We start from the raw sequence: 16486 nt of genomic DNA, 5'->3' as shown, positions 1-16486 counted from the left end.
GTACGTGTCTTGTTGTTTTTGTTTTTGAGTGTGATTGTAAACGAGATTTTGATATAGCATACGCATAAAGTAGGTACGCTAAACGAAGCTCAGTTGATTGTTTCAGGAGCAACCTTGTTCTTAGGAAATACACTCTATCTTAATAAATTACAAACAAATTCAAAAAATAATTATAGAAATGATTTATCGTTTATTCCCTCCTTCTTTTTTCCTGTGTGTCTTTATTTTATTTTTATTTTTTTTTCTTTTTTTTCCTATTTTCTTTACTTTTCTTGTCGCGAAGTCATTTTACAGTCGCGAGGCTCGTTGAGCGTTGCCAAAACACGGATTATTCCTCGTCATATTTGACCACATATATAAATAAATAAATATATAAATATATTTATACAAAGACGATATAAATATAAATATATGTTTATTTTTTTAGTACGTATTTGAAGTTTCTCTTTGGTTGCGCCTCATTTTTTTATCGCTTTTTTTTTTTTATCTCTTCATTTGGTCTTTTGCCGGTTCAGCAACGTTCTTGAGCTCGAGGTGTATCTCGCTATTTTTTTTTTTTTTTTTTTTCAAATTTTTAAAAATTTTTTGTACCAACAATAACATAAACTGTATTATTCTCGTTGCTTCGTATCGAGGACCACGAGAAAGTAGGGCTCTGTTACAGAGAAGTCGGAAATTAAACGAGGAGGGAGGAGCTTGCTTCTTTTTTTTTGGTGTTTTTCTTTTTTTCACTCGGGCGTTTTTTTAACGAGACCGCGCGAGTACGTGCTTTCTGTAAACTCGACGGTTTACCGGATCGGGAAATTCTCTCCTCGCCTCTCCTCACTTCCGGTTCCTCGCCATTCCACATCAACATTTTCATCCCCCGAATCCAGTTTTTTTTCGGTTTCTCTCGTTCCCCCCAACCAACTCACAGCTCTCTTGATTTTTTTAATCCCCTGCACACGCACATACACACGTTTCATACTCTCTTGATTCTTCGCTTTTCTCTCATTCCTCTTTATTCTATTCGTAGTCGCATCCCCCGTAACCCCCGTGTCCAACGTCTCACTTTTTAATCTTTGGCTTTTCGGCTCACTCGCTCGCTCGTTGACGCTATCTCATCCCTTCGCAGCTGTTTCGTTAGGACACGAACTGTCTTTGCTCCCGTTGTCCTGGCATCGTTGACTCTCGGTCCTCCGTGACGCTCAAGCTAATTCTTTGATGTGAGAATTGTCACGAATTCTGTGTAAAAGAACAGAAAAAGAAACTGGAATAATTACCCTCGTTTCGAAAGGCGAGTAGAGACTGACGTGAAACTCGGTTTCAACATCTTCCTCGCTAACATTTCGATTCGATTGGGATCCAACGCGTGGGCCGGGCCTGCATGCTCAATATGACGGAGAAAAGTTTCAATGAACTTGTGTGGCACATTAATTTTCTGTCAAAATGTTTATAAGCTTAGAAAATACTTGTCATTGGGCAGGCACCAATCCTGATTGACGTAATTTTGACGAAGGAGAACGGGTATTAGCTGCAAATCTCTTTTTATAAAGTAAGGTTGTGACGCGTCGATTAGCTCTTCATTGTCATCGCTTTTCCGCGATTTCGATTGGTTCTTGAAACACGACCATCGTGGGGCTAAATTCATTTGGAAAAAGCAACGTTCATTCGTACTGTCAAAATGACAGCTTGGAATTCAAAGCATCTTTGACATTTTGTCGATATCGTTTTGCTCGACTCGACTTCTCGAAAAATCTTCGAATTGGACATTCTTTCAATAGTTATTGATGAGTGCAATTATTAAATGTAAATGAATCCTGATAAAAATAACTTAAAAGTTACGCTATGCAAGAAGATGACGTCTGTGACTCACTTAGTCTCATATAATATAATGTGGTTTAAGAGGATGGATCAGTTGGTATATCGCAACCGTGAGTGCGAGAGAGATAGTTGCAAATTTCGAAATCAAAATTCTTTGACACAGTTTGACCGATTAAAAAAAGGCTCTGTCAGTCGATTTTTGCCATCGTTCTGCGTAGACTGACAGAGCCTTTTTTTAATCGATCAAACTGTATCAAAGAATTTCGATTTCAAAAATTCCAAGTGAGGTTAGTCGACTGATCCATACTCTTAAATTATATGAACGTGAAAAACTCAACTCTGTGTTCTTTTTGGAGGACCTTTCACACGCTTGTACAACCCAGTAAACATTTCTCCCCGGTGGCGCACGTGACGAATATCTTGCTGGGTGCATTTTTACAGTTTTGTCGTAGATAAAATAGTGACTTTTTAATACTTTATACAATAAGTTGGATGTTTTTTATTAATCAATCTTTTTCACGTCTTGTCTCCAGAATTTTCCTTTTTGTTATCCGTTCGTTTCCATGACATCTCAAATCTCTACCCCAAAAGTCTTGAAACAAACGAAACCCCATTTATATACTCTTCTTCTTCCGCACGGACAAGAACCTCACAACAATCATAACAATAATTTTCTACTTCAGTTTATACAAATTGTTTTGCAATTGATAAAAATCCACAGAACAACGCGTATTGACTGACTGCTCTTATTCCTTCTTTTTCTGTTTTCACTCTCGGCCACCAGATGTCATGTCTCTATGTTGCATCCCCACTTTCGGGTTAGACCAATATCCAAAAGACTCGCAAGAAATCGATCAAAATCGACAGTCGAAATGTTTTAACGTTGCTCCTTTTGGGAGGGAACTTTCGTGACGAAATCCACGTCACTTTTCGCGAGGTCGTTCGCCATTAAAATCGTTCGTGTTTTTTTTTCAGAGAATTCAGAAGCAATTGAAATTTTTAAAAGCAGAGATTAAGGATGAAGGAATGCTGTCAGTGGATTTATTTCCCGTACCTTCATAGTTGACCATTCCGTCGCCATTCAAATCAGCCTCTTTGATCATATCGTCGACCTCCTCTTCGGACAATTTCTCGCCGAGATTCGTCATGACGTGCCGCAACTCCATCGACGATATCAAACCGTCGTTGTTTTTATCGAACACTCTGAAGAAAACGGAAAGTTGTGAATGTTAATGACGATTCTGGAAGGGTTGATGGGAAATGAGGAAACGCTTACGAAGCTGCGTATATCGAATACAAATTCTACCTGAAAGCTTCGCGTAGCTCGTCCTCACCGTCGGCGCCTTTCATCTTTTTCGACATCATTTGTAAAAACTCGTTGAACTCGATGGTGCCATTACCGTCCTGATCGACCTCGTTCACCATGTCTCGTAGCTCCGTCTCTGAATCGAACGAATTCAAGCAAGAAGAAAAATAAATTGTGATTTTTCTTATGATTGAGAATCACCGATAAAATTCACCCCCGTGCAGCGAAGAATGGTTGGAAAATTTTAGAGGACTCGGAGAGCCCTATTTACCTTGGAATCATTAAAACTAAAATGGCAACAGAACACGGAGAAACGTTTAAACGAATATTTCGGATGAATACATAGAAATATTTGCTACGCTTTGTAGCAGTGCTGTTGTATATCGCCATTCTATTACATTTCACCAAAGTGCATAGTAATTTTGATGCCGAAAGCAGCTCTCTCAAATTTTACTATATGCATGACAGGCTAAATTTAGGTCTGTGACGTTCTTACATCGAACGATCTATCGATGTCTGAATGTCACTCGTGTCTTTGGTGAAATGTTAAAAATTGGTGAATTGGACTGGACAAATTGGTGAAATGTCGAAAATTTTTGTATCGTTGAGTCGCACCGTCCGAAAAGAAGTAAATTTTCTTTTCGACAAAGATTTACTTTACAAAGTTCGCTTATGAACGAAACGATCGCTTGAAATTTTAACATGTGCCACTAGATAATTTTCATGTTTGTACTCGCAACGCCTCATGTAATTGGTGGGCGCATGAATTTTGCTATGTTATTGACAGTGTGGTAAAAAGGAAAATACGAAACTATGCACTTTTTCGTATAGCACAGAGAAACGATTGCTGTGGTATCTCCTAAATTTTCATCAAATCATTTCATTATTTGCTATATTTTTAATCAAAATTCGCTCGATGTTCATTTTTGATATAGTACAGCGCATTATTTACTATGGACTGTGGTAATGGTTCCCCAAACTTTGGCATTATTTGACACACTCTGTAGCGATATTATTATAATATCGATATGGTTCGATGTTGCTATAAAAACATAGTAATTTTTGCTATAAAAGTCTCTCCGTGAATAAAAGACAATGAGTCGTAGGAAAATCATCAAATTTTAAATTCCTCGTATTTTGCCCAAGAAAAACGAAACGAATGAAATTCAGTGTTGTCATTTATATCAGAATTGGATCAAAATTCAATTCAACGCGATGAAGCAGCAGCAAAAATATGACTGAAATTGTGAACTTATTTCTCAGCAATTCATTTGTTTCTCACGGCTCTACCTACACGCATTTATTCGTTAACAACGACCTTAATGAGTTTAACGCCTCGCCATGAACGTCCGCGTTAATGAATTCACGCTGGACTGCGTTAACGAACGAATTACAAAATTAACTGACGCGTCCATCATTAAGACAAGCGCGAAGGCTCGTTATCACCATTGAGCTCGCAGATTTTTCCGCATATTTTTCATTCTCTCGGTATTCGGGCTGTTGCTGTTAAGGTCTTTAGGGTTTTAGGGGAAATGGGACGATGGGCACTGGATTTTTTCTGACCCCTGATGCCACGTCGCGAGCTCGAATATTTACAAATTATTTTTGTCCCTTTTCGAATTCCCTTCCAATAAAGTAACGCGGTGACTCCCGAATTAGTTCAGTCCTGCGTTTGAGTCAACAGGAACGAACAATAGCGAAGGATAATCATTCTCGAGACATCGAAGAAAAAGTAAATTTCATCAAGAAGTTAGAGTTAATCGATTTTTAACGTCTCAAAAATATCACTTTAAAACTTCAAGTCATCCCATCAAACAGTTTTCGAGATATTCTGCTTTAACTGAAGGGCTCTCTGACCCTTGACGACCGGTGGCTAAAACTTTGAATGCACTGGTGTATAAAAACCACTAGAGGGATTTGGATAAAGTTTATAGAGTTGTTTAGAAGCATAAAAAACTGATACTTGGACGGAGGATTTTGTTTTTTAACTTTTTTCAACAATAAACTTTTCTTTTTCTTCTTAAATTCTTATTTTTTATTTTTTCTTAAAAAACCTATCAGTCAACATTCAAAAAAGCCGTCATTACAATTAATATTCTTTTTTTTTGAGATTCTGTTCAGGTAAAGTTAAAACTTATTATAATAATGCCGTTTCATTAATTTTATAAGATTAATGTTATTCAGGTAAAAAAAAGGATTTATTTAATCACGCCTCTTGCTACACTTCTTCTTTTTCTTCTTCTTAAATTTGTTCTTAAAACTTGCGTAAGTAACTAATAAATAATTATTCATATGTAATGACTTTGATATTTTATTTTCCATTTATTCTAGCAGCTTTAAATAAAGTTGAAGTCCAATTCAGTTATGAGTTATTCCGCGCAGTTGAAACGCTTAGTTTGAGACTCAAAATTGAGGAAAGTTAGAAAAAATATAAATAAAAATGTAAAAGTTTTAAAACTTCAACGCGAGACTTCAAATATGCGGAGTAACGATAATATCCCATCGACGGAATGAGTCGGCCCAGTTTCGTTGATCCGTTAAAATCGCTGGCCGAATGCATTTCCGTGGTTTTTCGACAATCGTAAAGGAACGGAACCGCCCCTTTTTAAAACCCATCGTCATTCTGTGTGCAGCAATGCATGGCACGCATCGAGCTTGAGATTCCTTTGCCGAATATTTATTGAACGGTACACAATCTAGGGAAGATCGACAGAAGCAGAGAGAATAATCGACGTGCACCAAAGAATTGACCTCACTCGCTCATCATTATACGATCCCTTTTGTATTTGCGTGCACGAATATGAACTCTTTGTGAACATTCCCTTTGAACGAACGTCAATATTTCATCCGTCAGATTTCCAACTACACGCCTCGTGGCAATTTCCATATTATTCGAGCGAGAGAAAACAACGATTTGTTTTCAAAACGTAGCAGCTCGATTATTGGGCCTCGGAAAAAGTACAATTTTTCATTAGCCCGAACAAATTGGGGTCACGATAAAATGAAAAATTTTCCTCACCAACAAACTCTCAATTCAGGTCGAACAATTATTAATCACCATTTACAATGCATTTCGTTCGCAAGATTATTCGTATTAAAAGGATATTTACCGAATCATCCAGCACGATTTTCAGGTCGAATAACCACGGGGATAAGGAAAAACGAGATTTCAACTATTGACAAAGGTCATAACGCGCGACCTGCTGTGAGACCAGAAACTTTTAAATATGGATATCGGCACGATTTCGAAAATTCTTTTCAATACCAATTTTCTAAAGGTTGCCTCAATTATTCGGAGTGATCGATGAGAAATGAAATTCTCGAGAAAAATACTCCAGTTTTTTCGACGTTCAACGCTGACAAACGCGTTCGTTATCAAAAATAGTTTTCTCAGGAGCGAATGAAAGTGCAAAGATCATTTCTTCTTGCGTTACGACCCCTTTAATCAGCGCAAATTTCATCAAAATACTAAAACCAACGATACGATTAATATTTTTATCTTCATTTTCCGAATAATTCGCATCTTCCAACCAATTTCGATGCGCCACGTTTCGTTGTGTTCCTCCAAGGATTCTCTTACTAAATCAGTCGATGACTCGATTTTTCCCAAAGCTTCATGGCTCAGCGCCGTCGCAGCCCACTGTTCAATTTTTTGGAAAAAAATGCTTGTGGACCAAATCGCTGCAATTTGCATCGTAGCACTTATCAAGGAAAAATGCAGAGAATTTGTGGATAATTTTTTTTAGGAACGAATCGAGTCGTGTTGCATGAAAATCAGTAGAAAAGTGCGGAGTATTCATAAGAAGATATCGAGAAAGTTCACAATGGAATTTTACACATATCAGTTGACGATTTCGAGAATTTCAAGAAATTTTTCATTCAGTGTATTTTTCCATAAATGTGCATTAAAAACTTGGCGAAGTTTCCTTTTCTTCGTAGTTACCTCCGCATCAGGATTCACGAAATAAATTTGCACATGAAAGTTCGAGCTCATTAAGCCTTATAAAACTGTCAATACGATTTACGATAGTACATTTACAAGAAGAAGTAATGCGAGTGTTGAAAAAATAGTGTAATCTTACCCGATGGTCTCTGGCCCAACGAGCGCATGACCACGCCGAGTTCCGCCATTGTGATCGTCCCATCCTCGTCCTTGTCGAAAAGCATGAAAGCTTCTTTGAACTCTGATAAACAAACGAGAAAAAACCGTCAGATTTTATTGAAAAAAAAAAGAAAAAAAAAAAAGATAATAAAAGAGAAAATTGATTGATGGCTCAAACGTCCAACTCTTTGGACAGGATTTTTGCAAAACCCCGATAAAATCCTTTCCTTTTATATCAATTATTTCGCCAGACGAATAACGACGAAAAAAAAACAGAAAAACTCGGACTCGATAGAAAAGAAAATTCGACGGATCAGCGCTTTCAGGAACGGTGCTGGAGAGAGGGCGTTTATAAATGACCCCAAATTTGTGAATCTCTTAAACACGACTACGGATAGCAGTTTTCGAGTATAAATAAAATGTCGTAGACTCTATAACACACGCGTACCAACGACTACTACCAAAAAACTCGCAATATTCCAGTCATACGCAGACACAGACGAAACGAAAGACTTCTTGGCAGCAAGCTACGACTCGGTTTTCGTATAAGTCCGATAGAATGGCCAGTGTGACACGAAATATAGTAGGACGATTGGTTTTCTCATAGCGAACGCGCTCAGTGGAGTGCTTTCTCTGCTACAGTTGAGATCGAGCGCGAAAAAGGGAGCGAGTTAGCCCGCAACGAAGAACTCGCGGACTCGCGCACGAATTCAGATACCTAAATCACCCACGGGCATTGCCGTGGCTCCAGATACATATGTACAGTGCTCTTTTTAAGGTAGTTCATGGACGAAACCATTTTCTCAAGTCTTCACATTTACTCAGGGTTTAAATAAGTGACTGGCACGCATATCAAATTTTAAAGGGTTCGTCTTCTTCGTTACTGGGATGAACATGCTCAAATATGAAAAAATTACGAGGGGCTGGGCCTAAGAAATCGTCTATCTTTCCATGTAACGAATGAACACTTCTTACGAAGTTTATTAAAAAATACAGAATAACAATGAAGTATGTAACGAAGGTTTGGGAAAAAATTCGAGATAGTAATTATAAGGATGTATTACGTTAAAGATTGAACGAAATCGGTAATGAGCACTCGTACATCTTCCCATTTGCTTATTTCAGCATTTTGTTTCTTCTTGGCTTGGCCCATTCCTGTCACAGCCTTCTGTCTTTTGATTAACACTTTTTTCTTTATCCATTTCCCTCTGCGCTCTCTAATCCGATTTTTCGCATAAAAAACTATAGTATTTTGGGCAGGGGCGAATGAAATTTGGGGTTCGGTCAGTGATGGATCCCCGGTTAATCAATGGCTTGTAATTTCGTTCGCCAAAAGGTAAGTTGGAACAATGTATTTACAATTTCGAACGAATAACTCTGACATTAATTTAAAGTGATAGTATCTTCAGTTAGGAAGTAAAAATCGACCCAATTTAGACACCCATAAAATACGATCCTTCGGGCATGATCTACCTTAAGATTTATAAAAACTACATGCATTCGGACTCGTATACGAATATCTTGACTTTGTACATATGAATATAGGCAGCCTTTGGGCCGAGAGGTTTCTCGGACTGTAACCACTTTCTATTGGCCTGCGTACACGAGAGTATCCGTGTAAACGTGTATTTTCACGAGATTTTGTCGGAGCGGGCACGAGGCCAGATACGACACCATCATACTTTCCAGAAATGTGATCTTATAAATCCAACGAACGACATCCATTCGCACGTATTGGTGTCTCGCTTTTTTCTTTTCCCTTTCCGTCCTCCTTCTTGCCTTCCTCTCACTTTCTCTTTCCCGATCGCTCTCGCGATCGCTTTATCTTCCAAAAAGTTTGTCGGCGACACTGGCCGAGTCCCCTGCGCCGAAATGTTTAGATCCTCTGCGCTATATACGTCTCTAATGTAAATTTATTCCCGGCCTGGCGGCTCGGGAGGTTGCCACAAATGTTAAATATCCCTGTAAAGTTGCGTACGATGTGCGCATGAAATTCGTGTTTGGTCTGGGCGAGATCTTCGGCTGACCGATAAATTAACGACGAAGCGAGAAAGTGCCACGCGCTAAGAAAAGGCGAAGTAAATTCACCCGGTAAGTACAACTTTGTTCAGAATAAAAAAAGCTCTTTATATATCGCTGCTTCTGATTTCGCTATTACCGTTTGTCTGCCAGGATTATTTACTCCTGATAATGACTGCGGACCACCGCGCGTTTCGTGACCCAGAAATAAATCGTGTACACCGAAAGTTGAGCTTGTGATAATTAACTCTAATGGAAAAAATGATAATTGCCACTCAATCATTGAGCTCCGTTCGCTTGGTTTTTCAGTACAGCAATAATTACGACCAACAAACATTCGAAGCTTTATGTAGGGTGAATAGGAATCCGGTTTTACGACACGGACGCATTCGTTTCCAGCAGTTGATATTTACTGGTTTGATGTCCAATAAAAGCGACTCTTCGTCAATTTTTTGAAAAATCACATTTTTTCAAAGGGAATAAAGAATTTATTTTGTACTGGAATTTTAACGATTGCCCACGTGCATTCAAAAGGACTGAGAACTTTCATATCGGCACAAAATATTTCTGTAAAAATTGGAGACTGTAATTTTTCATGGGATCGTAACGTGAAACGAGAAAATAAAGAAAAAAAGGAGAGAACGAAACTTTATTACGTAGAACGCGAGTGTTGTGTTCGGCGAATGAGATAAATAGTGCTGAACCACAATTCATGGACACAAGAATGCTCCGATGGCCTGGGACACGAACCGAAAAGCATTTAATCGTGGCACGTTTGTTCTCATTTTTTAATATTTCTTTTTTCTCTCATTTTGTTACCGTTCCCACTGCTTTTTATTTCTCTCCTCTGCTTTTTCCGTTTCATTCCGTTCTACTACGACTCCACGCATGTATACACGTGCAGTCTCTCCTCTGTACGCCAGCAATCCAGACTCATAAAACGGTCAATTGAAGGCTCCCGTGTACCGAGCTTTTTCATTCGATGCACCGCACCAACACGCCGCCAATTAATCGCAGTTTGTCTGTTTTTCATCGAGCTTTTTTACTCTCGATCTATCACTACGGGGAGCCGACTAACTTTCACGATTCTCCTGCACGTGCACAGTCGAACATCGCGAATTCTTCACACGTTTATATCGATTTTGTCTCGATTTCCGGTCCGAATCATTCGAAACACGAAAACAACTGTTTTGATGAACTTCAGTTGCTACCGCATTTTCATTTTGCTCTCAAATGGCCTTTGGAGCAGATTTTACAGGGTCTCGTGTCAGGCAGCAATTTCTCTATCGAAGTCTGAGTTCAAAACAGCGAATTCAATTCTGGAAGAATTTCCACTGGGCCTTGTCTCAGGGAATGAGTCATCGAACAGAAAAAGAGTAAAAAACGTTTGGGTTTGTTTGTTTGTTTTTTTTTTTTTTTTTTTTCAAACAATTTTCACCATTTTTTTCTACTCTTTGACAATCGTGCGTCGAAACGTTATCAAATGCTAACACTTTACGAGAAATTATACTGTGAGGGGAAATACATCGCGCAATATCCCGCGAAATGAATAGCCGAAGAATTTATTGGGGCGGCTGAAAGCAGAAGAGCTATAGAGGCGCGAGTACATGAGGGGACGATTGGAAAGTAGGCTATTGATGAAACTTTGACGATTTGGTTTGAGAAAAGGGCTGGAGAGGCAAGCCAATAATTATTTCCTCTCGGTTATCCTTGGGACGATGCACCGCGTTATAGAACTTTTTAATTACGAAGATTGCGCTTTTGCAAAAAGAACCGTTGAAATTAAAAGGATATTGGTATTGATAGTAATTATATATTGCGGTGAATGAATTTTCAATGGTTCATGCTCTCGAATTAATATTGAAACGAAACGAATGAAATTTCAGTTTGATCAGTCGGATTTTAAGGTAGATCGTGCCCGAACGATCGTATTTTATGAGCGTCTAAATTGGACCGATTTTTACTTCATAATTAAAGATATTATCACTTTAAATTAATGCCAGAGTTATCAATTCGAAATTGTAAATAAATTTTTTCAACTTATATCTTTTGGCCAATGAAATTACAAGCCATTCATTAATCGGGGATCCATCACTGACCGAACCCCAAATTTCATTCGTCCCTGCCCAAAATACTATAGTTTTTTATGCAAAAAATCGCATTAGAGAGCGCAAAGGGAAATGGATAAAGAAAAAAGTGTTAATAAAAGGACAGAAGGCAGGACTGGGCCAAGCCAAGAAGAAACGAAATGCTGCTTAATGATCAATAAGACGAACCCTTTAAAATTTGATATACGTGTCAGTCGACTACCCATTCAAACTCTGAGTAAATTTGAAGACTTTCTTAAGAAAATCGTTTCGTGCATGAACTACCTTGAGCGTTCGTATATTGAAACGGCATTTAGTTTCACAGATTTCCCGAGTAATTAACATACCACGGTAGAACGATAAACAAATAAAAAAATTTTCAAAATTTTGAAATATGAAGAAAATAGATTTTTCTTCGCATCACTGACGAATGGGACTATAGTCGCTCTCTAAAATATTAATAAAGTGTATCGAGCTAACCGCGTACGATTCAGGACTTGCGAATTTTTCGCAGCTGGTCCCTAATGCCCGGGGCTACAAGTGCTCGTTACATAATTATATAATTCGAGGTTTCATTTGCAATTAAAAACTTTATGCGCTCGCAGCCAAGGGAATTTTCACTGTGAGAGTTTTATCGTCTTGGAAAATTGTAAGAGCGATATAGAAAATGACATGAAGGAGGTTGTTGCAAAATTCTCGTTGCGATACCTTACCAACCCTCGCTGGGTCAACTCGTATATGTCGCCCATGCACATTTACATATGCAAATAGTCGTACGTACACACATCCGAGGAGGGACTGAGGGAAAAGGTACACACGATACGCGAAACGCAAAAGACACGGAGCTCTCGACACACTCCGCGCTTTTCTCATGCACCTTTTACGATCGTGAAATACGGGCGCCTTGCGGCGCACCAGCTTTGTGCACCGTCACCACTTACGGCGTAAGTGGAAATCTCTCTTCGGAGTCAGCCTCACGATATATTCACTTATTTATATGCATACGTACATAATTATAATCAAAACTTACCCGCAACTTGATCCTCCGTGAGCCCATATTCAGACTGTAACAGATAAAATTAACCAGCCACTAAGTATTTTATCAAAACTCACATAATCGTTTACGAAGTTTCATCGAAACGTGAACAAAGCGTCCTCTCGTGACGCTTCATTTTTTATATTAGAATTACAACTTTTCTCGTTTATGCATAACTCGAAAAACTTTGTGATAACAATTCATTCAGTTCGTGATTATTTATTTTCCATTTTTTGAAATGCACACCGAGAAAAATATTTATTTTTATTGATCTGAATCCTTTTTGACTGATTCAACTGACTCGACTGAGTTTACTTTATAGAGACGATCGGGGAATGAAAAAAGAAGAAGTTAGTTTATCGGTCGTGACTTGAAACGGACGTGTATCATTTGGCTGTCAATAAAATTATCTTTTCATAATTTTTTTTGAATTCGAGTTGATTATTGCTCGCTTTAATCGATTCGAATCCTACATTTGTTTGCTTGAATTTTAATAATCCAATTGACGAGAATTGAGAATTGATAGAAAAAGGAAAGAATTGGTTCATTCGCACCATATTTTGCTGCACGAACATTATTTTCTTTGGCTTACTTGGCTAGTAACGTTTGTTCGAACGTTCACGAATAACGTGTTGTCTAAAAACTCTTTTCGTACAAAACTGAATTATTTTTCACTAAAAAAGCAAAATTCTTTTCGATCAGCACAACGATTTTTTTGTGTTTGAATATTTTGGTTCGAGGCCTCCCACAAATGTGATGAAACGGATGATTAATATCGGGATTATGAGATATCGGATTTTAGCATCGAGACTTTACCAGCCCCACTTAGCACCCTTTTCACAGGAGCGGAGCATGACGTTTCAGAGGGTTTAAATCGCGCGAAGATTGCGTACCGAAACACACAGAGTGCGGAGAAGAGTGCGCGAAAGCATCCGAATAAAATAATACACACGCTTGTATGAGCGAACTAACACAAAAGCCCCGAAGTTCAGAACCGAGTTCCAAAGTTAATCGACGAATTTTGTGATACTCTTGAGAATAATAATCGTCCTCTGCCATTTCAATATAAACGTGCGGATGCTCGAGAGTGCGTGCAACAGACTTTAAAGAGATTCCAGATTCGACTATGTCTCCAAGCCACACGTTTTAAAGTACCATAGACGAAAACCGAGATGAAATTTTGCTCGGCGAGAAAGAGAGGGAGATAGAAGGGAGCTTTGGCCAATTGCCCTGCTATAAACGCATGCACCGAAAGCCCATGACGTGCACGCTTCCTCTGAAGTCTGTCTTCCACTCGTGCATGTTACATCGTTCGTTAAGAAGCTTCTCGCGTCCCAGCATTATTAATAATGCCCGTGACATCCTACCGCGCTCCACGCTCGCACTCATTTCTCACAAAACTTTATTGGTTCATTAAGGGAGCTCCATGAATCTGCCAATTTGTATCGTGCCTCTCGAGCAACGATTCCGTCCACTTAATTATACATTCTCATTCCTCGACTTCGCTTCTGTCATAATTAATAGGAATGCGATTCAATCCGCAAAAAAAGTATCGTCCCTCGCAGTCGTCGTCGCGAGGGTCGCAGTAGGTCAAGATCCTTTTTTCACGGACGTCACACGCGGAGTGAAAAGAAACGATTCGTTCAACGAAAACGTGGGCGCGCGCGCGCGCGCGAGCGAGAAAAACCCTGACTAATTTATCGGATTTATAATTTTCGTATCGAATTTCGGGATGAACGGGACTAATCCAAATTTTTAAATGTGTCCGGGCGGCACGCAAGGAATTATTGGAAATATTAGTGTGCAAACGGTGTTGGCGGAGCGAATATTATGGGCTAGAAAATCTATCGGTTCGATGGAGATTTTGCTGCTGGGGTGTAGGATCTGTGCAACACGGCCAATAAATTATCGGAGTCCGATGATCGTGCTTTAGGCGAGCCCCCTCGGCACGGATGCGAAGAGATATTTTCTCGCGATACACTACTGTGCGAGAGGAAGGACTCCTTCCCTCGCGCTCTCTGTTTTTCAGACTGCGCGGTCTCGCACTTCCGGCAAGCCACGATCTCTATAAATACAAACATGACAGATGGCTGTACAGGGGTGTAAAACGTGTTTACTTCGACGTCGTTGCAGAATTTCTGCAACCCCCTCGTATTCCCCGTCCTTTGGTACAGGCCGTTAAAAAATTGCATCGAATTTCAGGAGACAGCAAAAATGAAAAACCTCCAAAAAGGAAATCGCTCGGTGACGCGGTCGTCTCGGTAACGACCCTCGGAGCGAGCGAGTAAAAAAACGTCTTACGATTTTCGGACGTCAACTCTCCCTGGGGAAATGGGACGAGGATTTTGCAAGGCTCTGTACATCGGACGACAGTTCGACCGTGAATTTAAGCGCGGACTGTCACTGTTCGGGGTTTCTTGCACACGATAGAAGAAACGCCGCGCACGCCATGGGTTTACGACGTTCCCTCGACGTTAAGCCAATAGCCGTGTTTCTTCCCCTTCGCTGCGTTATACTGTCCTTGCCGCGCTTCGTTTATCAGACAATAAAATTTCTATAGCGAGACTAATGGAATGAAGACGTGAGCTTTACTCCTTATTTGCTTCGGTGGATCATTAGTATTCGGAGACGTCTAAATAAGGGAGAAAAAACGACCAAGTTTAAGTTCATTCAAGTGCTCATTTTTTCCGAGTGCAAAGCTCGCTTTCGATGATTACTTTATTCCCAATTTTTCTCATTTCGGATATTTTTCATGAGTCTATTACTTTATTTGAATCTGCAAAATCACTCGCACAAGAAAGCCTCTTCGCCTTTGATACCAAAAATTTGTTCCGAGCAGTAAAAGGTCGCGTGACCGATCCTTCAATTCGATACTTTTCCTGAGTGCTATTCGGATCCCTCGCCTTTCGTGAGAGCCAATCGAATTAAAATGTCACAAGGCCCCGATAGTCTCGAGGACTTTTCTACTGGAGCAACCAAGTGTTCCTCGGAGACCAAGAAATCACGAGTATTTATTCCACTTTAACGATGCAATTTCATGCTATTAACACCATTTTTCCCCCAGGAATCGAACAACAATCGAAGAGTTTTTTGGACGAAAAACCCCACGAATGTTCCCATAAATTTTGCTGTTCAAATAAACCGCGAAGGAAAGAAACCAACGAAAAATTCATGAGACTTACACTTATTTGTCTGATTTGACCATCAATCGTACTCGTCAATCTTCTCAGTCTTCCGTACTCGTAAGAATACTTTTTTTCCGTATCCGCCATTGCAGTATATTTATATATCCAAGTCGTCACCCACTTGATTTATTTAACACAGTGGCGAATTTTTCTCAACGGTCTTTTCCTCTTGGAATGTTGATTTTTTATTCTTTTCAATATTCAATGATTCATTCGATAAATCCGATAAGTGCAGTTCGCAACGTTGGCGAATGAGCGCTCGCACCACTTTTAGTTAGAGAAACTGCGAGCTCGCCGGTAGTACAAACACGAGAAGCTCGCGGTCGCACTTATTTGTTTATGTATATCCAAAGCTTTATCCCCGTAGGATTGAGCACGGAAAAATGTTTGCGTGTCCGTTTGTGTCCGAGGAGAGAGAAAACTGTCGTGAAAAACACGAAGCACGTTTTGCTTCGTCACTCGAACTATTCAATCTCTCAGTCAGTGGTTCGCGTTGGGCGCGTATTGGTTCGCAGCGTTTTTGTCTGTGAGCTCGCTACATTTATTACTGGCTCATCGCTCGGCCAGTCTCGCACCGCGGTCTTCGGACAGAACGACGTTCGAGCCAGAACTCTCTCGGGTGTCTTTCCCGGGTAACCAAACGTTTCGTAAAACTTATCGATTTGCGACAAAGCCTCGAAACACCTCCGGATCTCATTTTTTCCCAAGACAAAGTATCAAAAAGCTTCCGCAGGAAGGATAAACTGCGTAATATTTCTTCTCACTCGATGCATCTTCGAATTGCTTTTCATTCATTAACATTCACTCGGATCATTGAAAACGAGATTCGAGGAGCCTTTTGTCTTCGATATTACACCGCAGCGGCTAGTCACGTTCCAAACTGCTGCCAAAATAACTCCGGGCCAAAATTCGTCCCACTTGCCGAGCAACGAAACTCGTGCTCTCACA

The 16486-nt window shown here is 39.7% G+C and overlaps 1 protein-coding gene across 3 annotated transcripts in view; it reads right to left on the bottom strand.

Annotated features, from left to right (window-relative positions):
* Nucleotides 1-235: 235 nt before the first annotated feature.
* LOC122407565 (calmodulin-A-like) overlaps nucleotides 236-16486 on the bottom strand; it is a 97563-nt gene continuing 81312 nt past the window's right edge. For all 3 annotated transcript variants that reach the window (XM_043413875.1, XM_043413874.1, XM_043413873.1), the window contains 5 exons: nucleotides 12348-12381; nucleotides 7192-7293; nucleotides 3110-3245; nucleotides 2858-3006; nucleotides 236-1224 (listed from right to left, as the gene is read on the bottom strand). In XM_043413875.1, coding sequence (XP_043269810.1) covers nucleotides 1193-1224; nucleotides 2858-3006; nucleotides 3110-3245; nucleotides 7192-7293; nucleotides 12348-12381 — 453 coding nt within the window. In that variant the 3' untranslated portion in view covers nucleotides 236-1192. The remainder of the gene's footprint in view (nucleotides 1225-2857; nucleotides 3007-3109; nucleotides 3246-7191; nucleotides 7294-12347; nucleotides 12382-16486) is intronic.

This window comes from Venturia canescens, chromosome 3 (assembly GCF_019457755.1).
Source record: "Venturia canescens isolate UGA chromosome 3, ASM1945775v1, whole genome shotgun sequence".
In the NCBI taxonomy this organism is placed as follows: domain Eukaryota; kingdom Metazoa; phylum Arthropoda; class Insecta; order Hymenoptera; family Ichneumonidae; genus Venturia; species Venturia canescens.
The sequence above is the reverse complement of the archived record's forward strand: the minus strand, read 5'-3'. Positions and strand labels throughout refer to the sequence as shown.